General features: G+C 50.4%; 2 protein-coding genes across 2 annotated transcripts in view; both read right to left on the reverse strand.

Moving 5' to 3' along the window:
* The window catches only part of GOLGA7B (golgin A7 family member B), a 43,404-nt gene extending 37,324 nt beyond the window's left edge, over positions 1-6,080 (reverse strand). The window contains exon 1 of the mRNA XM_053922124.1: positions 5,976-6,080. Coding sequence (XP_053778099.1) covers positions 5,976-6,080 — 105 coding nt within the window. The remainder of the gene's footprint in view (positions 1-5,975) is intronic.
* ZFYVE27 (zinc finger FYVE-type containing 27) overlaps positions 6,067-27,639 on the reverse strand; it is a 59,668-nt gene continuing 38,095 nt past the window's right edge. The window contains exon 12 of the mRNA XM_053922123.2: positions 6,067-6,152. Within this exon, the coding sequence (XP_053778098.1) occupies positions 6,105-6,152 (48 nt within the window). The 3' untranslated portion in view covers positions 6,067-6,104. The remainder of the gene's footprint in view (positions 6,153-27,639) is intronic.

Below are 27,639 nucleotides of genomic sequence, written 5' to 3' on the forward strand. Positions count from 1 at the left end.
TGCTAAATATCTTTTCAAATCTTCACAAAGCCCCATGATTTAGGCCTTATTATTATCCTCACTTAACAGATGAGAAAGTAAGGCTGAGGGAGGTTACGTCGGTTCCCCAAGTCTCACTGCTGGTAAATGGTAGAAGCAGGCTTCAAAGCCCAAGCTCTGAATCACTTCTGTGATCTCAAGTCTGCCCACTCATCACCTCCCCTCCTGCTTCTCCATGAACTCTTCCCACACGCGGCAGCTTCCACTGAGCCTGCCCTTCTCTCCCGCCTCCCGGTGCCTGTGACAGCGGGGTTGGTGCTAAGTGACTCTTGCTGTCGTGTGGTGACTTAACAAGATGACCTGGTGTGTTCCTTGTCTCCCCAGCAGCACTGTAAGCTCTGTAGGGACCATAACAACTAGGAATGCCATTAGCTGCAAGTAACAGAAGACCCAACTCAAAACAGCACCAGGAAATAAGGACACATTACAGCTGTGCACGGTACAGTGACTTCAGTCAACAGCGGTCCCATCAGGTTAGAATGGAGCCCAACGACCACTATCGCCATCGTAGTCGTAACATCACTAGTGCAACGTGTTGCTCTCCTATTGTGGCGATGCCAAACTTGCTTTCTCCCACCTTCACGTAATCTTCCTCACGTCCCCCCTTAATTCAAATGTTTAAAAGAAGTGACTGCAAAACAGAGAGAGAAAGAGAGAGAGAGAGAGAGAGAGAGAGAGAGAGAGAGAGAGGATCAGAATGAATACGAATACACTGGGTCCTTCGTCTTAAAGGGTTTTATCTGTTCTCCAGAGGCAGGGGTTTTAGGGGAGGTCTCAGGGGAGGATCTCAATAGACCATTCATAAGCTTTCCAGGTGTGTCCTTTCAGGGTCATAGTCTCCGCTGAGTGGTTGGTGCCAGGAGAGGGGGTCATTAATCATGGCAGCTGGTTCTGATGTCAGTCGTGGTACTGGTCTGGTTTTGCTACGTTTTGGGGCCTGGAGCTGAAACACAACTGAGGCCTCGATGTTACCTCTAGTTTGGCCAAAGCTCCGTCTCTGTGGTCAACAGACCCAAGGCTTTGTTCCTGAGATTATTTGATGCCAGTCAGGGTTTAATACTTAAGGGAGTGGTCGTGCAAGGGCTGTACAGGAGTCCTCTGGGGCTATTCTCCAGCCCCCTGTTCCTCCTCTAAGGGGTCTACCCCATGACTAGTGACGTGCCAGGGAAGGAACAGCCAGTCAGGGTCTAAACCACATGACCTGTGATATGAAATGGCAGGGGGTCTAAACCACATGACCAGCGACATGCTAGGGGAGGAAAGGTCAACCTGGGGATGAGGTCTCACCCCACCATACTTGTGCTCCCTGTTTTTTCCATTGCTAGGTACCCTGGGCTTCTGCCGTAGTGACCTTCTGTACCAGGCCAAACGTTCCTACCCTGCTCGTGTCTGTCCAACTGCCTGCTTATCAACGCATCTCGTGTTTACTGCCTCTCCCGACTGCATCACCTTCTCTTGTGCTTGATTTACTCTTGTGTTGCTTTGTTCCTCGAGGCCCCTAGGCACTTGCACAACTCTGAAATCACCTAACAATGCTTTTATCAGAATGTGCCCCCATTAAGCATCTCACAGAAGAGGAAGCCCAGAGGCAGGGGTCTTCCAGATGATGTTAATTTAGCGGCTCGAAAACATCAGGGCTTTGGGTCAGCTTCCCTCGGCATCCTTTCGGCTCTGCCCCGCGCAGCCCTGAGGGCCTGCCACACAGCCAGACAGCCTGCTTTCACACAGCCACATCCAAAGGCAGGAAGGAATCCTTGTACCTTTGTCTTAAGAGACATTAAAACTTTCCCAGGTTTCCCCATGATATCGTGGTGCACAGTAAGAAGTACATATTTGGTCTTTGTTCCTATTCCTGGCAGAGAGCTCAAAAACCCCTTGGAGCTTTCTACATGATAAGAGCCATAAAGGTAAAAGGGGAATCTTCAGCTATTTGTAATAAGGCCCTTTCAGCCACACCTGCGTTTGTTAGTAAGGTGATTTTTGGAAAGCCCCTAGATTACCAACCACAAAACGGGGGCTTGTTGCCAGGGGAAGCAACCGTGTGATCAGAGAGGTGACACTTCCAGTCCCACCAGCCACCCTCCTGGAGGGGAGAGGGCCTGGAGGTTGAGAGCAATCACCAGTGGCCAGTGAGTGAGTTGTGCCTATGAGGTGAAGCTTCCAGGGTGGCAGGCAGGCAGAGGTGCCAGGAGGGTGGCCAGTGCTCGCGGGCCTTTCCCCCTTACCTGGCGTTCCCGAGTTGTAGCCTTTTATAACAAACTGGTAATCTACACAGAAAGGTTTCCTGAGTTCTGTGAGTCACTGTAACAAATTAATTGAACCCAAAGAGGGGTGTGAGAACTTTCAGTTTATAGCCGATAGGTGAGAAGCATAGGTAACAACCTGGACTTAAGATTAGTGCCCAAAGTGAGGGTGGAAGGTAGCCTCATATCCCTTTACCTGTGGAATCTGAGACTAACTCCAGGTAGACAGTGTCCGAACTGAACTGAATTGTAGTAATCTAGGAGCGGCACATGGGAACTATATAAATTAACGAGTCAAACAAAGTCAAGTCAGTGGCCTGCATGTGGAACTTGGCTGATCAGAGATGTGGGCCGACCATGAGGATCTTCTAGACAAAATTCCTGCAATACCTTGTAAAGGAGCAAGTTTATCCAAACATTTTTCCCCACTCTCTATTTCCCCATACCAGCAATTTTCCATGGAAACTACAAACAGAAATAAGCTTAACCTCTTGAGATGGTTGGGGGCAGGGAGGTCTCTCTTCCTTCTCTTGTGAGGAGAGTCTCCACTCTGTAGATTGGCTTTTCTGGCGCCCCTCTGCTTAATAAGTTTGCTTCCCCTTTAACCTCCTGTCTGGCTTGAGTCTTGAATTCTTTCCTGCATAAAGCCAAGAACCCTATCTGCCCAGCACCCAATCCTCCCTTAGAGACCTATGCCCCTGGCCTCAGTGGGACACCTAGCTGGTGTCACAGAACTGCTTGGTGTGGGGAAAGCCACCACAGAGGAGAGAAGTGTTGAGAGTAGAGCGCTGAAAATAGAAACAAACAGGCTTTCCCTTTATATCCCCCTCCGCACACGTCTCCTGAGGTCTCATTGGCCCGCACTGCATCACGTGCCCCGACCTACGGCAACCACTAGCAGGACGACGGGAATTCTTATCACTAGTTTAACCTGCCCTGAGTGCACATTAGAATCACCTGCCTCTCCCCACGCACACCTTGAATGTATCTGATTTAATTGGTCCCAGTGCCTCTCATATCATACCTAGGAAACCTCCCGGGGTGATGCTGTAGCAGTAGAAAATTATAAGTGGGAAATTGTAACCCACCCACCATTCTTTTGACATTGCTTCTTTAAGGGGGGACTCTGATTAATATGGAGCTTGTAGATGAACAGCATGTTTGTTCAAGAATCCTAGAAACTAACTTCAAAAGATACAGACTCGGACCTTCAGGCATCCCTGCTCCGGGAGATTTGCTGACCTCGGACAGTCGAGCCAGGATAATGTGAAGCCGGGATGAAGCCCACGGGACCATCGCTGTCCTCATCGGAACGGGCTGCGCTGATAAGGGGGTAGAGAACTTTCAACCCCCTTCCTTGATCTCTTTGTTCCGTTCCCCTCCCCCTCCTTATAAAAACCTCTGGCTCCACTGAGAGGGGAGGTGGGCTTTCAGATGTGAGCCCCCCATCTTCCATGCCGCTGGCACCTGAAAATAAACCACTTTCCTTTACATCAGCACCTGTGTTCGCAGTGGGCAGGCAGCCAGACCTGCTCTCGGTTAAAATGTTAATTTGCAATCAGGGGTGAGAGGTTGGGATAATTAACATCCAGCCTTTGTTAATGTGGACGGGGTCACGAAGCCCATAGCCGCCCAATACCTGCACGAAATCCGAGTCTGTGAGGAAGGGGGTTCAACTATGAGTAGACACACATAGGATCAGGCCCAGGGACCCTCTTCTTCTGAGTCCGTGGTAAGTGCTCAGTGAACGCCGGCGGCATGGAACGGCACCGGCCATTCCCAAGGATGGTTTGAAGCCATCCCCTCCCCAACAACAGCAATTTCAGTTATCTTATAATATTTCAAGTTCGCAAATTTATTCTCTCTGGTACAATGGGTGTATTTGTCCATAAATGTATGTGCATATATGTATATTTCATATTAGGTAGGAGCAATGTCAGTTCTAAGAATAATATCGGTAATAATATTAACCCATGTTTCTTTTGGCTGCTTACTCTGTGCCTGCCAGTCCCTGTGTTGAGCAGCAGAGGTTCCGATATCAGCATGATTATTATGCGGGAAGACAGTATTTGTCATAAAGATTAAGATGACAGGCTCTGAGCCCTAGCCAGGTGGCTCAGTGGCTCAGTTGGTTAGAGCACCGTCCTGAGACACTGAGGTTGCCAGTTCGATCCCAGTCAGGGCACAATAAGAAGCAATAAGTGTGTAAATAAGTGGAACAACAAATCAATGTTTCTCTCTCTCATCAATATATTTTTTAAATTAAAAAAAATACAGCCTCTAAGGTCATATTCCAGCTCTACCACTTGATGTTGAGGTTGTGTATTATGGGTGGGTCCTGAACTTCTCTAAGCCTCAGTTTCTCCATCTGTAAAATGGGAATTATACTATAGCTCCAGCTTTGGTGTTCTAGCCAAACTTGGTTTCAAATCCCAGCTCTGGCACAAACCAGTCACGTAACATTAGACAAGTCTCTTCACCTCTTGGGGCCTGTATTTCCTCATCCATAAACTGGGGATAGTAAAGCCAACCTCACGTGAGTGTGGGGAGGATCAAATCAAGAAGCACCGAAAGTTCACAGCACAGAGCCCACGTTCCAAAGAGCAGAGTGAGCGGAGATCCTCATACGGGGCCCGGCAGAAGTAACGCCCGCCTGGGTGTGGTTGGTTGGGTAATAATATGGGTGTAATAATTAATCGTTTTAATTTGAACATTTCACCTAAAATGTCACATGTGTGCTTGAGTGTGATAGTGTGATGTCACAGAATTACATGCTTATGATTTTGTAATAGAGTTTGTAATAAAAAAGTGGTGTTATTTGTGCTGGGCCCTATAGGTAAAGACTGGTGGTCAAAACATTCAAGGATCTGGACACGACAGCAGTCTTCAGAAGTGTGAAGAATGGCATCAGGAAGAATCAGGGCCACAGGGTGGGAAGCCCGGGGAGGAAATGTAGCTTTAAGTGGGAGAGACCCGCCCTCTCCACCAGGGACTCCAGCCTCATGGTAGTGACCACGGAGACAGTGACACCAGCAGGCAGAGGCCACACCCAAGGTTCAACTCTCCTTGGGTGCTAAATGCATAAAATCCAATCAAGAAAAGCTCACCCCAGAACCCCAAAATGTTAAGGGGCTTCTCTTTTATTCGGTGGTCCTCAAACTTTTACATGCATAAGAACCACTGCGGAGCGGGCGTGTCCAAAAGGCCGACTCCAGGTCCCACTCTTGGAGATTCGAATTCCGTAATCTGAGGCAGAGTCCGCGTTGCTTTTCAACAAGATGATGCGTGGTCAAAGGACCAAACTCGAGGACACCTGGTCACATTCCCACCTGCAGCCGTTTCAGAGCCCCCAGCACTGGGGCTGAGCTCACAGTCAGAAACACTGTGTACAAAGAACGACCTGGAATAGGAGAAAGAGGGGCCCAGGGCATCATCCAGGCCCTCAAAAGATACCAGAGAGAGAACAAAGCAGGTGCGAATGAATTCTGATCCTAAATCGGGAGGTGTGGTGTGTAGGCACCTAGGAAGGAGAGAAGTTTATTCAGTGTGATCGATAGAAAGGTCGGAGATGAGACAGCGTATCAGGGCACCCCCCCATGGGCACCAGCACAGCCACCAATGGGGAGACAGGAAGGGCCATAAACCTGGGGACCAGAAGAGTGGCAGGACACACCTGCAGAGGGCGCCACTCACCTTGACATCTTCATGAATGGCTTCCCCTTGGTTGCTCATTCCTGGGGTCCCTGCAAATGAGGCTATAAATGCCTCATTTACAGTCCAAAATCTTCTGCACAGCATTCAAAGTCCCTCGGTGGCCCCAGCTCACCCTACAGGTGCACTTTTCCCTGAGTGACTCCTCCTGGAGCTAATCTATTTGCAAAAAAAAAGCAAACAAACAAACTGGGAAGTCTGTTCCTGAACCCCGTCCCTGTGAGCCTTGGCGAATCCCACTCAGTATCCAGGACCCCAGCAAATGTCTTTTCTCATATGATGCCTTTCCCAGAGCAATCAGTCCTGCCTCTGGGCCCCCAGCATTGCACCCTATTCCAGAGCAGAACTCAACCCTCTCCCACGGAGCAGAGGTCTTTTTCTGCTTTGCTCACTGGTGTATCCCAAGCACCTAGGACAGTGCTTGGCACACAGAAGATGCCATATAAGCATTTGTTGACTGAATAAATTAACTTTGCAAAACAGAAGCTGCCAGCCACTTCACCAGGTGAACCAGCAAACCACGTTGGGACCAATGTTCTCAGCAGGGGCAAAGGGGAAGACCCTGGAGCCCCTCTTGCTTATGCGAAGGTGAGGCGAGTAGACATTCATTGCCCAGGACTTCCTACGGCCCCACAAAGACCATGGCTCCCAATCTCCCTGGGCACGCAGAAGGGCTTACTGAGGAGCAGGGGAGTAAATTTGCAAAGGATGTAAAAAGCCTCCTGCCCAAGCCCTGCACCCTCCAAGAGGGATGTGGTCAGAAGTTCTCCAGTGAAGAGGTTTGATGCTGGCCAAGATCAGCTTGCTAGAAATCACACCCAAGGCACCAAAAAGAGGGGGCAGGGGCACGCCCTGAGTCTAGTCCTAACCCTGGGCCCCAGAGTCTCAAGAAAGAGGCACGGCTTGGGGCTGAAGCTGACTCTTACTTAGGGTCCAGTCCCTTGGGCACTGAGAGAACTAGAAGTTTAAGAGCCTTGCAACCTGCACGAGAACCAGGCCACAGCATCCCGGCAGCAGCAGGTGAGGGCACGCAGGGCCTTCCTGGGTGAGGCCAACTGTTAAGACCCCAAAAGCTGGGGCCCCTGAGTGGACAGGTCACCCTCCCCAGACACCTCCCCACTCAGCACTTCAAAGTACAACTGAGCCTGTTGGACTGAGCAAGTGCCAAGGATTCCTGGATAATTGAGGAGCAGAGAGGAAGCCTCACTAGGGAGATACCAGCAAATGGATTTTGTTTTTGCATGATTAATTGGAAAAATAAGAGCCATGATTGCGTTTTAGCAAGCTGGTAATTTAGCACCCATTCAAACCATTGTTTCAAACTATTTACGTAACACCTCTCTAGGGAGGACGAGGAGAAACTGATTTCCCCTTGTAAAACTTGAATACCTTTCCTTAGGTTCAAAATAATGGATTTATTGCATGCATTTATTATGGGCAATTTTCTAAACCAGACAGCTTCCTGGGAAGCAAAGACACCATTTAAAATTTAGATGCTAAAATAAATCACTTGTTCCTGGTAAACAGCACTGCTGTGACATTAATCAATTCACAGTCTCGACTGACTGGGGCTGGTAGCCGCAGTGACCCGCAGAGGGGGCTCGGTGGGTGGTGTGGGATTGTATCCTGTGGCCAGCACATCTTCGGGGTGGGGGGGGCGGGAGGCACAGAAGCCAGCCAGCTGTGCAGCTGCGGTGGGAGGGATTTGGTTGGGTTTTGTGTTATTTCCACGTGAGCACACTTCTTCAGTCCGAGCCAAACCAATGAATTTAGGCAAGGGGTCGGCAAACTTTTTCTGTGAAGGGCCAGATAGTAAATATTTTAGGTTCCCCCAGCCAAGAGGAAAAACTGAACAACTGTTCTAGCTAAAGGGCTACATGGTCTCTTTTCACATTTACATTTAAAACTGTGAAAACTATTCTCAGCTCTCGGGCTGTGTGAGGCCAGGTGGTGGGCTGGATTTGGTCCTGGGCCATCGTCTGTCAACTCCCGACTTAAATCGGGCAGTTACTGAAGGGATGTGGAAGCTGTGCTCCCAGGCCCCAGATGCACGAGTTATTAAAGGGAGGTTTTTGTCCCTTTACTAGGGCAATTCCATAGCTGATAACTCCTTACAACAGTTATGAACAAAATAACGATACTACCTACCATTTGCAGAGCACTTTACAACTTCTTCCCCCTCTTAATAAATGCCGTCACCACCAAGCAGAAAAACCCAGGAGTCATTTTTAATTCTATTCCTGCCTTTCCGTCCCACGATTGGCAAGTTCCGACGGTCCTCCCCCACAACACCTCACCAGCCGCTGGACGCAGACAGATACTTGCACACCCATGTGCACAGCAATCTTCACAACAGCCAAAAGGTGGAAACAACCCGAATGTCCCCCAACACACACGACAAATGAATGAGTGAACAAAATGTTGTCTACACACGCAGCAGAACACTATTCAGCCTGAAAAAGGAAGAAAGTTCTGATGCTACAGTGTCGACGAACCTTGAAGACGTGATGAGAAGTGAAAGACGCCAGACACAAAACGACATGTATCGTATGACACTCCTCATGTGAGGTACCTGGAGAGGTCAAATTCACAGAGACAGAAAGTAGGCTAGAGGTTATCAGAGGCTGAGTGGGGAGGGGGAGTTAGGACCTATTACTTCGTGGGTACGGAGTTTCTGTTCGGGATGATGAAAAGGTTCTGGACATGGACGGTTGTACTAGTTGCACAACACTGTGGGTGTACTTAATGCCAATGAATTATAACATCACAATTGGTTTAAACAATGATTTTGTGTGTGTTTTAGCACAGTTTTTTAATAAAAATTTCAAAACCACCCACCATGCCCTGACTGGTGTAGCTCAGCGGATTGAGTGAGGGCCAGTGAACCAAAGGGTCACCAGTTCGATTCCCAGTCAAGGCACATGCCTGGATTGCAGGCCAGGTCCCCAGTAGGGGGCATTCGAGAGGCAACCACACACTGATGTTTCTCTCTCTCTCTTTCTCCTATGCTTCCCCTTTCTCTAAAAATAAGTAAATAAAATCTAAAAAAAAAAAACAAACCACCCACCAGTTCCATCTCCCCTGCCACCACCCTAACCCAAGGGACTGTGATTTCTGGGCCCTTAACTGGCCTCCCTGTGTCCCTTCTTGTCCCCTGCACTGTGTTCTCCACAGAACCATAGAAATAAGGTAACTATTTTCTTACTTAAAACTCTCCAGTGGCATCTAACTGTGTTCCTCGAAGTGTGGGTGGCAGAGCAGCCACGTCAGCCTCTCTGGAGAGCAGAACCTCAGGCCCCACCTGGACCCTGCTGCGCCCTGAGTGACTGACACGCACTGGAGCAGCAGACACCGGCCGCCCGCCCACACCCAACCTCCAGCCCCAGCTCGCCTTCCCACCTCCCCTCTTGGGGCCAGAGAAGCATATTCCCAAACTTGACTTCCTTGTCCAGTCCCCCTTGCAGCTAAGAGCAGTTGTGGTTACTGAGAAGGGAGAAGAACCTGCCTTGTATGTAGATGCGATGCCTAGAGCAGCCACATCCACTTACAACCAGCCAGGCCAGGCTGAAGAGTGGAAGAATGTCAGTCCTAACATCGCCAAGCCATTCCATCTGGCTGCAGGCTTCTCTACAACTAAGAAAGATAAAGTCCATTTGTTTAAGCCGTTGTCAGTCTAGTTTTCCACAACATATGTGTTTCTAACTGATACAATGGGAGTCCCATTGCCCTGAGAATAACATCCAGACTGCCTGCCAACGTCCACAGACTCTGCCCAACACTCTGTCTTCCTCTCATCCTGCGCTCCCCTCCACCTCCGGGCTCCAGCCACAGGCCAGAACTTCCTTGCCTCGACAGGCTCCAACCCCAAGTGTCGCCTGATCAGATGGCTCCTCTTACCAACCCTGAAGTGGGGTGAGGCCCGTCACGTGTCTCACTTTATTCAGAGCAGGGAGCACCACGAGAAATCACCACAGTTCTTCATCATCGACTGGTTTACATCTCCCTACCCCACCACAAGCTGGAGTTTAGACCCCGCAGGGGCACCCAGACAGGAGCTTGCCTCTCCTGTTCACTGCTGTATCTCTGGTCCCTAGAAGAGCAACCAGCACAAGACAGGGGCTCAGCAAATCACCATTGATTAAATAATGGAGGAACTTACAAATACTTGTCACATCCCTTATTCAATCAGTTCTAGCCACTACCCTGTGATGTAATCAGGGTGAAAGTATTTAAAATCATTTTGCCAATGAGCAAAAGGAAGTCCGGGAAGGTAAAGAGGTTCACATCTCACAAATGGCTTGTATGTCCAGCCTGTGACCCACAGAGTGAGCACAGCAGGACCCAGTTCCAGCCTCTACCCTTCACCTGCTGTGTGACCTCGAACGAGTCGCATAAGCCCTCACAGAGCTGCTCTTTGAAAGCAAGACTGATGGTCCTTTCTCTCCTCCAAAGACCAGGAGGATTAAAGAAGGGAGTTCATGGAGAGCACTTGCCACAGTGCCCAGCACATAGTAAGCACTAAAAACAAATAGTTATTCTCATCGTTCGTTCCTATTCATTAGTCATTGACATCTGTAATGAGTGCCATAATTACTGTTTGTTTAAATGTTATACTCAGCACTAATGAATGCAAGACCAGGACTGGCCCTCTGGTCTCTGACCTCAGACCCAGCACATCTGCCTCAACCCCCTGCAGTCCCCCGGCCACCGTCCTCACTCTCCCTCTCCACTCCCCAGAGACGGTGAGCTGAGGGCAGCAGGAGCAGGTGCCATGGAGCGGGGTGAGAGGTGCACCAAATGGTGTCTCTGCCTGCCTCGCTGTGTGCCGGCCTGGCCTGCCAGCCATCGAGGCCCCGTCCACACTGTGAGCAACCTTCCCCAGGAACAAGCGAGCGAGGCCTTGAGCTGCTGGCTAACTCAGGGGAGCTCATTTATGGGCTCCTTGGAACCTCCCACCTATGGCTTGGGCAGCTCCAAGAACATTTTCCTTCCCTCTGCTGGGCCACCTCCTCCCTCAGGTGCCAGTACATGTTCTGAGACGCAGCTGAAGGCAATACTGTAACACTGCATGCAAGCCTCCCGTGTCTGTCTGCACGGGAGCAGGTGGCATGAAGGTGGTTCTCTGAGCTCCTGACCTATGATGGGGACAGCTGAGGGCACCTGGGGTTCAGGTGCCCACTCTGAGTGCTGCCCAGAATGGCTCTGCCTGCTATGTGGCCTCACTGATCCATCCCCCTCCCTCCCGGAACACTGCTGTCCAGCAAGGCGTGGTGAAGAGCACATGCTTTGGCCAACTGTGAAAATTTTAGGCAATTGTTTAAACCCTAGAAGCCATATAGTCTGCATCAGAGTCACTTGGCCAGGAACAGAGGCAGGGCTCCACCCAGAAAGACAAGGGCTGAGACTCACTCAGAGCCCACTCTGTGCCAAGCACTATTCTCTGGGGTGTACTCACATCGGGCAACCCTGTGGGATGTGCGCTGATATTATCTCTGTTGTTCAGAGGAGGGAACAAACAAGCCAGGATGATCTTGTCTGATGTCACACTTCCTCCCGCTGCCTCCCTCAGAACCCACTGAGGTGAGCACACCATGACGCACCTAACTGCCACCCTTGGCAGGGGCTAGGGGCTGGCCCCCCGGTTCTTTGATCAGCCCTGCCAGAGGTAGCATCTGCTGCCCCAAAGGTCAGCTGGGTCCCATTTATGAGGTCCTGCCAATGGACACGGGAGCCACTAATGAGGGCATCATGACAGATGGAGGCTAGCGTGCCAGCTTCTCAGAAGAGGGCTCTCCCTCCATCTCTAATGCCAGGGGTGGGATAAAGGGCCTTGGGAAGGGGCAGTGGGCCCTGACTGGGACTAAATGTTCTGGGTTTCTGCCTCCCCTTCCTCTCATTCTTTGGAAAGTTCTGTCCTGGCTCCTTCCTTCCTTCTTTCTGTCCTTTCTCCTTCACTGACCACCTGGAGGCCAATGACCTTGACTCTAGTTGCATAATGATTCCTTTCTCCCCACACAGTTGGAGAGGACTGAAGTAGACATTTGCTTCCCACCTTCTCCCCTCTGCTGGCCCATTCCACAGGTGAAGTTTCTGAGACTCAAACTTATAGAATCACAGGCTCTCACAAATGCCACTCTCCGAAGGACTTTAGACTTGTCTGGCCTAGAGATTCTCAACAAGGAGTAAGTAGCACTGTCCCCTGGGGCAGTTAGAAAAGAGTGGGGCTGTTTTGGTGACCCCCATGCCTAGGGCACTTCTGACAGCAACAGACATGGCCCAGGGACGCCCAATGCCCTGCGTTGCATCAGAGCACTTCTGCACAGAAGAGAATTGTGCCACTCAAAATGCCAGCAGTGCCACCAACATCAATTTCTATAGAAGAGGAAGTTGAAGTTCAAGGAGGAAAAGTCAAAGTCACTGTGGCAGGAACTGCCAGATGCCTACCAACTTTTCTTTCCCTTATCTTCCTTAGAAAAAGAACCCTCCAAATAGCTGAGTTCAAGCCTCCAGGCTCGAAGGCTCTGCTTCCCCACTTCCTGGCAGATCCGTGTGGGCTGTATGCAAGGCCCCGTCCATGAGATTAAGCAGGTGCATTGTGCAAGACTGCCAAGGGGTCTCCTTGAATAGGAGGGTGCCCTTTTCCTGCCCTTCCTTCTCCTGCTGCCTGAAACACAGATGGAGCCTGAGCAGCCTCTTGGGCTGGAGGAGCTGCAAAATGGAAGGCGTCCAAGGCCCTGACAAATGTGGAGCTGCTACCCCAGCACTGAACTGTCTGCCTCTAGATGTCTGTTCACGGAAGAGAAATAAACTCTCTTTTTAAAGCTATTGTTACTTAGGAGATATTTCTAATATACGCAACTAAATTGATAGTCATGTACCTGGTTAAGATTAATATTCATCAAACATTTTTTGGAATCTAAATGTGTCAAGCAGGATGTTGGGCATTTTGACAGGCATTATATCTAATTTTTAATCTCATGTTGCAGAGAAACTATTTAAAAAGCAAAAGGGGACTTCCTATCAAGATGGCAGTGTAGGCACACATGGCTTGCCTCTTTGCAAAACTACATCAAAATTACAACTAAAATATAAAACAACCATAACTCAGAACCATTAATAATTGAGTTGAAAACAAATTGAGTTGAATGGAAGTCTGACAACTATGAAATTAAAGAAACCACATCCATCCAGACTGGCAGGAGGGGCACAGACATGGAATTAGCTGATCCCTCACCCACGTGTGGTAGATAAAAATTCAGGAGGGATATCTTGGGAGTGAGGAGTCCCAGCCCCACACCAGGCTCCCCAGGCCAGGGTTTCAGTGACAGGAAGATAAGTCCCCACAACTTCTGGCTGCAAAAACCAGCAGAGACTGAGTCAGTGGAAGAAACTTCTGGAGCCCCAAGCAGTTCCTCTTAAAGAACCCACATACCGACTCACTCAGACTCACTCCCCCTGAGCTCCAGCACCAGGGTAGCAGCTTGTAGGGCACCAGCGGCGTACAGGGAGGAACTGAAGTGTCTAGCATCAAGGTGAGCAGAGGCCATTGTCCCTTTTCTAAACCTTCCCACTACAGAGCTGGCAGCTGGTGCCACATCTGAGACTCTATCAATCTGGCTAATACTGTTTGATCCACCTTGGAGATCCCTAGAGACTGTGCCCCACCCAACTTTTGGGCCCATCCAAGCTGCTTTTCCAAATGAATGGCTGGTCTTGACTCATGTTTCACATCTTCCTAAATCCTCTCAAACAAGCAGCAGCTGGCCTCAGTGAGCATCAGGCCCAGAATTAGCAGCAGCCAGCCTAGATTCACAGCTTGGCTTCACCTGGGAATCTCCAAGCCCAGCACACATAGCACCCATCTCAGATAGCTTTACAGCTCAGGCAGGGTGGCCCAGGGCAAAACACAGGTAGGGATTGACCTTGGCCTGCACCACCCAGGAAACCCCAGGGCCAGTGAACCCAGGGGACAACTATAGACCACATCGGAGCACCACCACCCTGCTCCTGCACAGCTGATCCTCCACAAAAGGCAGAGGTTGGTAGTAAGTGGTCACAGTCAAACCTTTCAGCTGACTGGCCTGAGTAAATCCCTCCTGTTGATCTTCCAACAGCAACCAAGTCTCAACAAGAGGAGGGTGTACATGAAGGGCGCACCTCGAGTACCCAGCTTGGATGATAGGGGAGGCTGTGACACTGGACCCTACAGGTCACCTACTACATTAGGCCACACTACCAAGACACCGAGTCAAAGCAGCTCTACCTAATACATAGAAACAAACACAGGGAGGTTGCCAAAATTAGGAGACAAATAAACATGGTCCAAATAAAAGAATACATCAAAACTCCAGAAAAAGTGCTAAATGAAATGGAGATAAGCAATCTATCAGATGCAGAACACTGGTTATAAGGATTTTCAAGGAACTTAGTGAGGACCTCAACAGCATAAAAAAGGTCCAGTCAGAAACAAAGGATACACTAATTGGAAAAATAAAAATAAAAACAATTTACAGGGAAACAACAGTAGAGTGGACCAAGCCTAGAATCATATCAATGATTTGGAACATAAGGAACCAAAAAACAGCCAATCAAAACAACAAGAAGAAAAAAACAACCCCCCAAAATGAGGATAGTATAAGCAGCCTCTGAGACAACTTCAAGTGTTCCAACATTCACATCAGAGGGGTACCAGGAGGAGAGAAAGAGCAAGAAATTAGAAAGCTATTTGAAACAAATAATGAAAGAAAACTTCCCTAATTTGGTGAAGGAAATAGACATGCAAGTCCAGGAAGTACAGGGAATCTCAATTATGATGGATGCAAAGAGGACCACTCCAAGACACATCGTAATTAAAATGCCAAAGTTAAAGATAAAGAGAGAATCTTAAAAGCAGCAAGAGAAAAGAAATTAGTTACCTGCAGGAGAGTTCCTATAAGACTTTCAGCTGATTTCTCAAAAGAAACTTTGCAGGCTAGAAGGGATTGGCAAGAAATGTTCAAAGTCATGAAAAGCAGGGACCTACAGCCAAGAGGGGGATGTGGGGCAATGGGAGAAGAGATGAGGGAATTAAGAAGTACAAATAGGTAGTTACAGAATAGCCATGGGGATGTAAAGTACAGTATAAGAAATAGAGTAGCCAAAGAACTTATACTCATGACCCATGAACATGAACAATGTTGGGAGGATTGCCTGAGGGGGTGAGATGGGCTGGGTGGAGGGGGCAAAGGGGGAAATATCAAGACAACTGTAATAGCATAATCAATAAAATATAATTTTTAAAAAGAGACAGGGAAAGAGGAAAAAAATAAAAAGCAAATGGGAAGTTACCTCCTTATCCATGGCAGGGGATGAGCAAGTGGCAGAGCCAGGACTGAAATCACATCTCATGACTCCCTGACTATTGCTGCTTCAGCTTGTGGCAAGAGAAAAGTTTGGGCCAAGAAAGGAACTACATGAGGCTGGTACTCATCCTGCACGACTAAGACAGATGTGTTCTTGGCCAGTATGGGTCTCTTTGTGATGACTTAAGCCCACGAAGGCACAAAGCCTCTTCTATGAATAAGGCCAGGGCTGTTATGTGTGAAGTAGTAAGGTCACAGTCACTCATTCATCATGTGAAGTCCTGGTCACAGTAAACAAGACAATTCAGCCCGGTTCTCCATGGAGGACAATAAAAGAAAGTTGGGCCAAAAATTGGGAAAACACCTTTTGAAAATACCAAAGATACAAACTACCAAGGAATTGCTGGGCTAAGCTCTGGGAGAGGACAAGAATCCAGAGACATAAGCCCAGCCTACAAAGCTGCTTTTGTCTGAGGACATTTGCTTACATGGGAGAAACAGGGACTAAAGCAGGAGCTGGGCTTTGAGTATCCTCAGCGCTGGAAGGAAAGAAGTAAAAACCCAGAGCTAGCCATAGGTGGGAACTCTGAAAACCCATGCCTATCCCAGAGGTGGAACTACACCCCCTGGATGGGGTGCAGAGGAGAGAGGGGATGAGCCTGGCATAAACCAGTCCTTGCTTGGACCCTGGCTTCTTACTAGGAAATAGCAAGCCTTAAAATTGAACTGTGCTAGTCCCAGAATCATAACACCCCCTAGCATTTGACTGAAGCAAATGAATATATTTTCTGGATTTCGAATCCAAGGCTTCAATATATTATTCCAACATTCATAAGAAGAACCAAAGAGACAACAGACAATAGAAACAAACCCAAAAGTATATTTAAAATATCAGTATTATCAGTGTAAACTAAAAATAACTGTGCTTACCATGTATTAAGAAATAAAATGCTAAACTTGAAAAAATCTGGCAGGAAGCTAGAAGCAATAAAAAGCGACATAGCAGATTTGGAAAGAACCAAACAGGAATTCTAGCTCTAGAAAAAAAAATGAAATTGGGACCTCAAACGATGGGACTAGCAGCAGATTAGACACAGCCGTAAAGAGAATGAGTGAACTGGAAGTTAGGTCTAAAGAAAGTACGCAGAATGCAGCCCAGAGAGATTGAAGATGGAAAATACAGAAGCAAGAGAAAGAGACAGAAAAGAGTCAGAAGTCTTATCACATTTTTACTAGAAGTACCCAAAGGAGAGGATGAAAAGCATGTGACAAGGCGTTCCTCATGTGATTCTACCGTGTGGGTATGTTGTTTTCTGCTTGGTTCTGTGTGCAGTAATAAGATGTGCTGCCCTTAGGTAAACCTCTGGTCACAGCCCTGGTGGAGAAAGTCTAAACGTTTCCTCCTTATATGCATGTAAATGTACCCACCATTCTAGAATCATATATAATAGTTTCACTGCCCCCAAATCCCCTGTGCTGTGCTCTGCCAATTCTTCCCTCCCTGAGCCCCTGGCAACCACTGATCTTTTTAGTGTCTCAACAGTTTTGACTTTTCCAGAATATCATCTAGTTTGAATGTAGCCTTTCCAGATTGGCTTCTTCCCTTTAGCAATCCACATCGATGGTGCCTCAGTGTCTTTTCGTGTTTTGACAGCTCATTTCTTTTTTTCACCCAATATTATTCCATCGTCTGGATGTGCCACTGCCTAGCCACTCGCCTGCTCAAGCACATCTTGCTCGCTCCCCACCCGTGTGTGTCTAGCATAACTTCCTGACTGTTCAGAATCATGCACGCTCACTTCAGGTACCGCTTGTGTCCCCAAACCCTATGGTACTGCACATTTCTGCATCTGAACAGTTAATTCAAATAAAAAATGAAAGCCCACTGAGTGTGAAAACAAAACACAGACCCTGAGTTCTTTCAGTCCTGTCATTCTATAGGATCACGTGGAGGTTCGTCTCATGTTTAAAACTGAAGACTGTGATGCAGAGTATTCACTGAGACCTGGAGTGCTTCTGTTTGGTGAGCACAGTGTCGTGAAAGATTTAAGTGAATTGGACATATTTAAAATTGAAATTTCTTTGAAGTTAAGATCAATCTAACAACAGCCAGAGGGGAGGGGGGAGGGGACAGTGGGGAGAAGGGTTTTCAGGAACTACTATAAAGGACACATGGACAAAACCAAGGGGGAGGGTGGAAGCAAGGGAGGGAGGTGGGTTTGGCTGGGGTGGGGTAGAGGGGTGGGGAGAAAATGCAGACAACTGTAACTGAACAACAATAAAATAATTTTAAAAAGTAAAATAAAAAATAAAAAAATTAAAATTAAAAAATTGAAATGTCTTCTGTTTATTTTCTCAAAACTAAAGAACAATTTAAAGTAGTTATTACTGTCCTGACTGATGTAGCTCAGTGGGTTGGACATTGTCCCAAAAAGCTAAAGTTTGCCAGTTCAATTCCTAGTTGGGGAACATGCCTGGGTTGTGGATTGGGTCCCCGGTTGGGGTGCCTATGGAAGGCAATCAATCGATGTTTCTATTTATTTCTCCCTCCCCCTCTCTCTAAAAATAAATTAATTAAATCTTTAATAAAAATTTTTTAAATATTACATGATTACCATATTTTGCCATGTATAATGTGTACTTTTTTGCCCAAATATTTTAGGGAAAAATAAGGATGCGCATTATCCATGGGTAGTACTAACTCCGTATCATATAAGTGTTTTTAATTCTTTTATTTATGCTTATGCATTAGAAATGTAACCCTAGAAAGCAATAATGATATCCATATGCAAAATAATATCCTGGAATGCAATCATCAGTTTTCTTTCTAAATATAAATAAATAACTGAATTAAAAAATCAAAACAAAAGATTTTTTTCCTGAAACTTTGGGCCAGAAACGTGGGCACACATTATACATGGCAAAATACAGTATTATTTTAAAAGATTTTTGTCATATTGATAATTCTAAGATGGCCACCAAGATGCCAGCCCCTTGGTATTCCTGGCCTGAATAAATGCCCTTCCTTCGTGTGTGGGTGAGACCAGCAAATGTAATAGGATATTTAATCACTTAATCTAAAAGGGATATTTCCTGAGTGGGCCTGGCCTAACCAGCTGAGCCTTTTCACAGAAGGTGGCATGGCAGACTTCTCTCATGCCAGCTTTGGAGATGCAGCCCCCATGAGTTCCAGAGCTGCAAAGAAATTAATTCTGCCAAAACTCACATGAGTTTGGAGGACCTCGAGCCTCAGATGACCCTAAATCCCGGTTGCTACCCTGACTGAAGCTTTGTGAGACCCTGAGCAGAGGACCCCGCTAACCTGTGCCTGGCCTCCCAGCCTGCAGAGCCGTCACATAACAAATACGTGTTGTTTTAAGCTGCTAAGTTTGTGGAAATCCGTCATAGCAGCAATAGAAAAATAGTAACATGCCCGAGGCCTCACAGCTGGCCAGAGGCCGAGCTGGGGCACACAGGTCCCAGTCCTCACACCGTGCAGGGATCGTCATCGCTGCTCGGCAGGGGCCGAGACAGAGAAGTGAGGGTCTTAGCCAAAGTCTCAGGGTTGGGAAGTGACCAAGCCAGACTGGAAGCCAGGCCTGTCTGACTCCAGGCCTCCAGGAGGTTCACTCCATGGACTAAATGCCCCCCTGCTGTCATTGCCAGGCCCTTGGGGCGACTTGTGCTGATCTGGGGTGAGGACAGGGGCTCGTGGCGCAGAGGGGCCTTGTGGAGGAGGCCATTCCCACTCAGCCTCACAGACTGGGCATCTAGGTGAGCAAGTGGGGGACAGGCCCAGCCACCACCTGCCCGGCCCTCTCTTTGCTTCCTCTCTGTCCCACTGACAGTTAGTCCATCTGTGTATCTCGCCTGTCCTAGCCCTCCCCCTCCTGACCCCGCACTCGAAGGTCAGCCATTTGAGAGTCCACCTCTAGCATGGGCTCCCAGTGCCTACCAGGGTTCCAGGCACACAATAGGTACCCAGTGTCACTTGCTGAATGGGTTACGGGGTGAAGCACGATGGCTTCAGTTCTTCCTCTGGATCCCAAAGGTGACAGGGGCTGAGATCTGAAATCTCAGGCCCAGGAAACACCATCCTTTCTCTCCCTTTTCCATGGCTCCATCCCCTGGGCTCTGGGGCTCCAAAGATTACTTCCTTCACAGGGTGGGGTGCGCGAAGCCCTCAACATTGCCAGCTCTGCTCTAAATCACCCCACCCCACCCCACCCAGGAGCACCCCCTGCCAGGCCTCCTGGAGCTTCCCACGTTCCAGGACACAGCACTTGCTCCCTCTGCTGGTGGAAGTGGGCAAGTGCATGAAGATCCCTCCAGGCTGGAGACCCTGGGCAGGCCTGGAAGGCTCAGAGGAGCTCCCAGCTTGGACCCTGGCCTCAGCCCTCCCCCAGCCAGGGCGCCCTGCCCTGAGCCTTCCACACACTGGCCTCAGCCCCTCCCCACAGGGCTGGCAAAGCAACAACATGCTTCAGAAACTCTGTCTTTGCCAAGCAAGGCCTGAATGGAGGACTCCAGACCAGGAAGCGGGGCATGGGGTGTGGCTGAAGCTGGTGGTGGCAGCGGTGGGGAGTGGCCTGGCCCCAGAAGCAGACAGCAATATGGGCACCTCCTGGCTGGATGTTCTTGGGCAAATCACTTACCTCTCTGAACCACTGTATTCTCAAGCACAGAAGAAACATGATTCCTGATTCAGAAGGTAACTGTGGGGATTAGCCACCATGGGTATCAGGGTCACAGCTCAGAGCACCGGGGCACAGGAGAGCTGTCACTGTGCGTGGTTACTGTCACGTCGTTGCGTGTGCCTGTCTCTGTTGTTCCTCCATGTGGGCTGGCCTCAGTGACCTCCTTCCCATGAGTACAGTGAAGTGACAGTGTGTGGCTTCTGAGAGCAGGCGATGAAGGGCTGCTCTTCCTCCAGGGCCACTTCGAAATCACTCCCCGCCGGGGAAGCCAGCTACCCTGTCATGCGGACACACGCCAGCAGCCCTCACGACCTCAGGCCAAGCAGCCACAAGGGAACTGGGAGCAGGTCCTCCCACCCCAGGCAAGCCTTCTGATAGGCAGCCCCGCCAACACCTCCACCGCAGCCTCCTAAGAGGCCCTGAGTTAGAGCTGCCCATCTAAGCCATTCCTGAGTTCCTGACCCACAGAAACTGTGGGGTTAATAAATGGTTGTTGTTTTAAATTCGTGGTGTATTATGTATAACAATGTAACTCATACCCTATTTCATCAGCATCCTTGGACCAGCAATTCCTTTGGGGTCCAGCTACCCATACCTGGTCTACCTCTGTGGTCACACAGACTGCGTTAAAGAGGCCCCAGAAGCTGGCCGCGAAGGAAGGAATAATGACTTACCTTTACTGAGCACCTGGATCTACCAGGCACTGAGCTAAGTACTCTACTTCCCTCACGAAATCCCAAGAGGGAAATACTGCCATCCTCACTGTACAGGTGGGGGAACCCAGGTCCGGAAAGGTTGAGTAGCCCACCCAAGATTATACAGGGAGGTAGCAGACCTGGGATCTGGACCAAACTCCCAGGCGCTTAACCAACAGATTGCATGGCCCCCTGAAGGGCACAGTGGGTCCAGGGCCACTCCTCCCTCCGGTTGGGGAGGGGGCGGGTGACTAACACAGGTTCTGAGACAAATCCTGTTGTCCCTTAGCCAAGTCAGTGTCTCTGCCCTCTCCCTGCTGGCAGATGAGCCCACCCCTCACCTGCCCCGGTGACTGGTCACTAAGCACGTTCATGGCGAGAGGGTCCTCCAGGTCATCCGGGCCGATCCCCCCTCCCATTCGTTCGGACATTGAGACAGGCCCAGACAGGCACGGTGGCTTATCTAAGCCCAGTGAGGCAGCAGAGCGAGCACTGCGGCCGGAACCCAGGGTCCCAGCTCCTCTCAATCTGGCCTGCACACAGGCACTGCCTGTCCCAGCGCTGGGGCCCCAGTACTCACTGCAGGCTCCGCCCACCCACCATGCACGTGGGATTGGGAACCGAGGCCAAATTTCCCAGCATCCTCCACAGCCGAGCCGGGAGGGAGCCAGGAGGAGGGGACTTATCTCCACCTGGGAGGTGGTGTTGTCTCACCCCACCCCCCGGCCTCCCCGCCAGGCAGCCTTGATTAATGGGCTGGTGCTATCTTATCTCCCAGCTGCAGCGGTTAGGGATTAATGGGTGGTGGCAGGGCACATTCGGCCTCAAGATCAACCCCAGAGCTCCCCGGGAGGGCGGGTCGCAGGGGGAGAGGGGAGCAAAAGGGGCTATGTTCCAGCTGCTGTCTTGCTCTCCTACCTAAACCGAACTGGCTGAGTCACCACCACAAAATGTGTAAAGCACCAAGACAGCGCTTGGCAGCAGGACAAGGACAAGGGTTGAATAAATGGCAGCCACGGTTATATTGTTGGCCCTTGGATCCGGGGGCCCGTGTCTGCCTTGGGTTGAGCTGCCCCACTTCGGTAGCCAAAGCCTCCACCACTGGGAAGCCCAGGGGCTAACCAGAAAGTCACCTCCCCACTCCAGCCTCCGGTGCTCCGCCCATCACATGGGCACAGAGTTGGGGTTTGGAGGCAGGGCCGCAGGTCTGGCACGATTTTACTGAGTGATTTGAGAGTGGGTTTAGGGATTTACTGATCCCACTGTGAGGATTCAGCAAACAGCCTCAACCTCCACGTCTGTGAAAGGGATATGACAATCTCCGCTCTGCCCCCCGTACAGCACTGAGAGGGTGAAACAGCATCCGCAAGGCCCCATCGGGACTGTCCCATGGGATTCTGGGGTCCCAGAGGGGGTCAAAGCCCAAATTCTGATGGACGGGTCCCTGTTGATGTGTGTGGCTGCTAAAAATCCAACCCCAGATGCAGGCACAGCTCTGGGAGAGAAAGGCTGCCTGAGTTATAGGTCACGCATGGGCGAGGGCCGGGGAGGGGTGGTCAGATGTTCCACCCTCCCTCGGGGCCAGAGGGACTCTGTCCAGCCCTGAGTGAGTGGCCAGCTTTTCTGAAGTCGGGCGATTGCTGCACCGGGGCCACGCATGGGCCTGGATTCAGAACCCATGAGGACTCCTCTATCTCAGATGGCCTGGGCTCAGGGACTCTCACCAATCTCTTCCCTGGCTTTCTCAAGAAACACATGGTCACTATCTGTATGGGGAGACAGGAAAGATACGAAGATGCGAAGATGCGTGAGGGGTGGGGAGGGAGAGAGGAAAGGGGAGAGAGGGGAGTTTCAGAAGAGCAGAGAGAACAAGGGAAGAATGGATGAATGAAATGAGAAAGGAGGAAAGAAGAACAGATGGATAAAAGGGGAGTGGGTGACTGGAAGAAAGGGCAGTTGTTAAGAGGGAAGGATGAAGAGATGGACGGACAAAGGACGGGATGCAAGGAGGTGACTGTCAGAGTCGCACTGGCACCCCCATCCCTCTGGCAGAGCACAGCAAGCAGGCAGCCCAGCACGGGAATCTACTTCCAGAGGGACATGCAGATTGACTCTTTGGGGCCCCAGGAAGCCAGTCCCCCCTCCCCCACTCCAAGACATTCCTCAGACCACTCCTTCCCCTTCCCTCTCTGCCTCTTCCCACTGCCCCTTCCCAAAGGGCAAAGGGCAGCACACCCGAGGAAAGCTATCTGCTATCAGCCCGTTTACCCTCGCCTGTTTACTCTGGGTCTGCAATTAACAGAGTCCCCTTCCCAGATCAATTAATAGTGGGGGGCCCAAGAAGGGCCTGGGAGCCCCGACAGGCCAGGTTACTCATTGATAAATGATGGGAAATTAATGGAGGCTACTCTCTAATACTGTTCAGAGGTATCCCATCAGCCACCCTTTCCTGACTACCCCCAGGAAAGAGGCACCCAGGTCCCAAGCAGTTCTTAGCTCAGAACAGCTGCCATGGGAAGGCACTAGGCTGCCCTGCCTCAGGGTCTGTGCGGGTGCAGCTGGGGTCCCCGATCTGCCTTCACCGGCGCAGCTCCTGGATCAGGCTGCAAAGACTGTGGAGCCTAGTGGCAAAGATCACGGCCCTAGGAAGGGACCAGCCCCAAGCCCATGGACCCATCCCTTCCCATTTACCACCTGTGTGACCTTGAGCAAGTGATGTAATCACTCTGAGCCTTAGTCCTTCCCTCTGTAACATAGGGGAGACCGTAGGACACAGGGACATCAGGGGCTGCTGCCAGGGTGGACTAAGTTCGCATACGCAACACAAGTAGCATGGCAGTCACTGGCCAGAGCTTCGGCCCCCTCGGGGAGCCTGGGGCGCTCTCTCAGCCTTCTCACCTTCCAGGCTCCTCGCTCTCCTGCCGCGGACACGTAGAGGTCCTGTTCCCTCACTTGCCTGGCAGGGTTCCAGAGGTGCTGGTTGTCCAGTACAGTGGCCACTAGCCACAGGAGGCTACTTAAATTTGAATGAACTGAAATCAGCAGGACTCAGCCGTTAGAAAGGAGGGCAGTGCTGACGCCTGCACGACACGGGTGGACCTGGAAACCACTGTGAAGTGAAAGAAGCCAGACACAAAAGGCCACATACTACGCGACGGCATTTATGTGACATGTCTGAGAGAGGCAAATCCATGAGACAGAAAGTGGCACAGTGGTTTCTAGGGACCAGGGTGGGGGTGGGACAGTGAGGAGAAACGCAGTTCCCACTGGAGGGGCAGAAAGTGTTTAGTGACCAGAGAGAAGTGCTGGTTGCAGAACACTGGGAAGGCACTAGATGCCACTGAATCATTTGCTTTAAAATGGTTAATCTTACGGTGTGTGAATTCTATCTCATTAAAAAATAAATAAATTAAAAATTCGGTTCCTCAGTAGCCACAGTTCAAGTGCTCGGTAGCCACATGTGGCTAGCGGCTACCGAATCGGAGAGCACAGACATAGAACTTTTCCATCACTGCAGAATTTTATTAAACAAACTTGACCTTCAGGTCATCAAAGAATAACAGTGATAAAAACCCTCTTCATCTACATGATCTCATCAACGCTCTCAGAAGGATGGCATTATTATTTTCCTCCACAAGATGGGGAAATTGGGACCCAGAGAGCCTAAGGGCAGCCCCAAGGTTGCACAGGAAGTAGCCAGAGGAACTGGCCCTGGGGTAGTTAGGCATCCTTTCTGCTTCCCTGGGAGAGGAGCCTGGGCCCCGGAAGTAACAACCAAACTTTCTGTCTGGCTCTCCTGCGCACACACCTGACTCCCAGTTTCCTCTCAGATCTGCTTCCTGCTAAAGGGGCCCCGCCTGAGTTGACAGCAGGGAAGGGTGTGAACGTGTGCGGTCTGGAAGCTAAAGGGCGCTCGGCTTTCTGTTTGTTTGCAAAAACAGTGGGGAAGAGGACTTATTGCCAAGTGATTTGGAATTTTCACAAAAATTCCAGGAAGCCAGAGGCTGGGTAATGTGAGTGGAGGGGAAAGAATGTACCTTTCTCTAACCCAGAGTGGCCTGGCCACATTACTAGGTCAAGAGGGCAGGGGCTTCTTCGTCTCTAGCTGCCCCAGAGCTGTCTGCAGAGCCCTCCAGGGTGGGCCAGGAGGGACACATCTCTGGCTAAAAAAACCAAAAACTCTTCCTGACCTTGGCACAGTCCCGGTTTCTGAAACAGGGGAAAGCATGGAATCTGGGGAGAGTCAGAGCCTGTTCAACTCCTGCTCCATCACTGACCGCCTGGGTGGCCTTGGGCAAGCTACCTAACCTTGCTGAGCCTCGGTGTCCTCATCTGTAAAATGGGGACTGCTGGTGCAGAATCCCTCGGTGGCTCCAAGGATGGAACAAAACATCCCAGGTGACTCCCAAACACCCTATAGAGGTGGATTATTCCCATCAGCAGCCTAGTTCGCAGCTCCACGAGGATCTCTCCTCAAGCACGAGCCCCTGGGAAGTCTTAAGGCTCAAGTCCTCATCAATAATAACACTAATAGTGGCACCATGTCAGACCGACTGAAGGGTGGTTATGAAACCCAAGATGGACAGACAGGCTGGCTGTCCTGCCTGTATTCGGAATGCACTCAGTGGCGTCAAATCCATCGAGAAGAGTCCCAGCTATGTGAGACCTCGATCACCTCTGATTTCTCATCTGTAAGCGGGGACGACAGTAACAGCCAACTCTCAGCATTGTGGAGATGTTTAAATGAGAAAATAAATCACTTAGCACGGTGCCCGGACATGCAAATGGCTGCTAACATCACTATCAATCAGAGCCCTGAGCTGGGTGCTGGGCGAGGTAGCCACCGAGGACTAACCAGACGCCCAGGCAGACAGGGCAGGTTGTGTGGAGAGTCCAGAAGGGAAGGAGTTCTCCTTTCAGCCTCCAGGAGGCCCGTGAGCCTTGGAGAGAGGCCATAACTGGCAAGGGAGGGCTGGAGGAGGGAAACAGGCTCAGCGTCCTCCGAAGCCAGCACTTCTCATCCTGGGCCCCAGACGACTGCATCAGAACCACCTGGGAGAGACACGTGTTGACCTGGAGTCTGCAGGTGGTCCAGCAATCTGACATGTCTTCTAACCGACTTCCAGGGTGATTGCTTCACATTGCAAATTTGGGGACATCTCTCCTCTCCTGGCTGTGGGGTGTGCCCTGTGATAAGCAAGTCAGCCAGCCTACTCCAGGTAGGCCCGGAAGGCCACGGACAATTTACAGCCACCGGATGCTAACCCCAGACTTCATCTGCCCATCATACCTCTAACAAGTAAACAATGACAAACCATGGGGTGTATGCAGGGGTGTATGCAGGGGTGAGGAGTAACAGCGGGCACAGCGCAGCCACTGACCAATTTCAGCAGATGTCCAATAGATCAGGACAGATGCACCCGACCAATCAGAACAGCCAGAACAGCCCAACAGGGCGCTGCCTGAGGCCCTGGAGAGAGTTTCCGCTGCTTAGGGGCCACCAGAGGGCCACAAGAATGCTCAAGGGTAGGGCTCCCACACTCACTCCCCTCTCATCTGTTTTATCGGCTGAGTTCCCACAAGCCACATCCTTTGAAAACAGGATCATCTTACTTTAAAAACACCAGTGGTAAAAAGCGTTGATCTATGAGCGCTTCTCCACAGGGGCACTGTCGACTGTGAGGATGGGACAACTCTTGGCCATGCAGGGCTGAGCTGGACATGCAAGCAGTTGGCACTCCTGGCCGCTGCCCACTTAATGCCAGTAGCAGCCCTGTCATCCCAATGACAGATGCCCCGCGATGAAGCTCTTCTAGCTCAACTCTCCTCATTATATGGGTGCAGCAGCTGAGACCCAAGACACCAGGCCCCTGGCCCAGGGCCACAGCGCAGCAGGGCGAGTAGAGACTCAGACAGCCAAAAAAAAAAAGATGAGCTGAGCTCTGGTCTCAGACCAACCTCACCAGGGCCTCAATTTCCCAGAAGTGGGCAGGAGGCAAGTAGGGGCCCCTTTTCAGAGGGCCTCTTGTGGGCACCCACACCCTGAACCGCCATTTGGAAAAGCTAGGACCAGGTAGCCCCTACTGTGGCCTACACCTCAGCATGGGTCACAGAGGAGCCATTCTGGGACCAGGCAAAGAGGCTGAGACCATCGCGGTGTCCCTCAGGGCAAGAGCCCAGCAGTTCCCAGGCCGATGCCTCAGTGCCCTCCCCACAGAGGACAATTGGTCCATTGGCTTGGGAGAGGGAGGGTAGATTCACTGGCTGCAGCCCTGCCCAGCCCTTCCCCATCCACACCCTCTCCTTAATGAGGCCATTGTTTGCCCAGGGTGTCCCCAACAGCTGGCCCCCACCCCTACCACTCCTGTCCTGGGTTTCCCCTCCAGAATCCTGCCCTCAGGAACCTTCTGGGGGCTTCCTGACTTCCTCCCCTGGGGCCTCTCTGACCTACCCTTCCCCTTGCTGGGCCACTCACTTTTCTCTCCCAACCTCTGTTTTTCAAATTAATCAAACATGCAAGGATTGCCAATCGACTTCTGTGCAGCATGAGAGAACGAGAGCGTGCAATTCCAGCCAAGAGCAAAGAAATCTGCTGTTTTATTTACGGGCAAATGAACCATTCTGTGTTGATTTGGAGAAACACGGGGAATAGTTTATGAAACTTTAGCAGCACCTCCAGAGACCCTGGGTGGTCGAGAACCACCAGAATACAGGATAGCTTTCAGCTAAAACATGTGATAAATCTGGGACCTTGAGGGGCCCAGCTGCAGCCAGGGCTGAGCTGAGGGGCGCACACTGGCTGCCCCCCGTTATCGCACAGAACTGCTACGGCAGGTTTGGGGTGCCTTCAGGTACTTCTCATTCAGTCGTACCGACAAATCTAAAAAAGAAAGTCCCTGTTTTGCAGATGGGG

Source organism: Desmodus rotundus, chromosome 4 (genome assembly GCF_022682495.2).
Source record: "Desmodus rotundus isolate HL8 chromosome 4, HLdesRot8A.1, whole genome shotgun sequence".
NCBI classification, from domain to species: domain Eukaryota; kingdom Metazoa; phylum Chordata; class Mammalia; order Chiroptera; family Phyllostomidae; genus Desmodus; species Desmodus rotundus.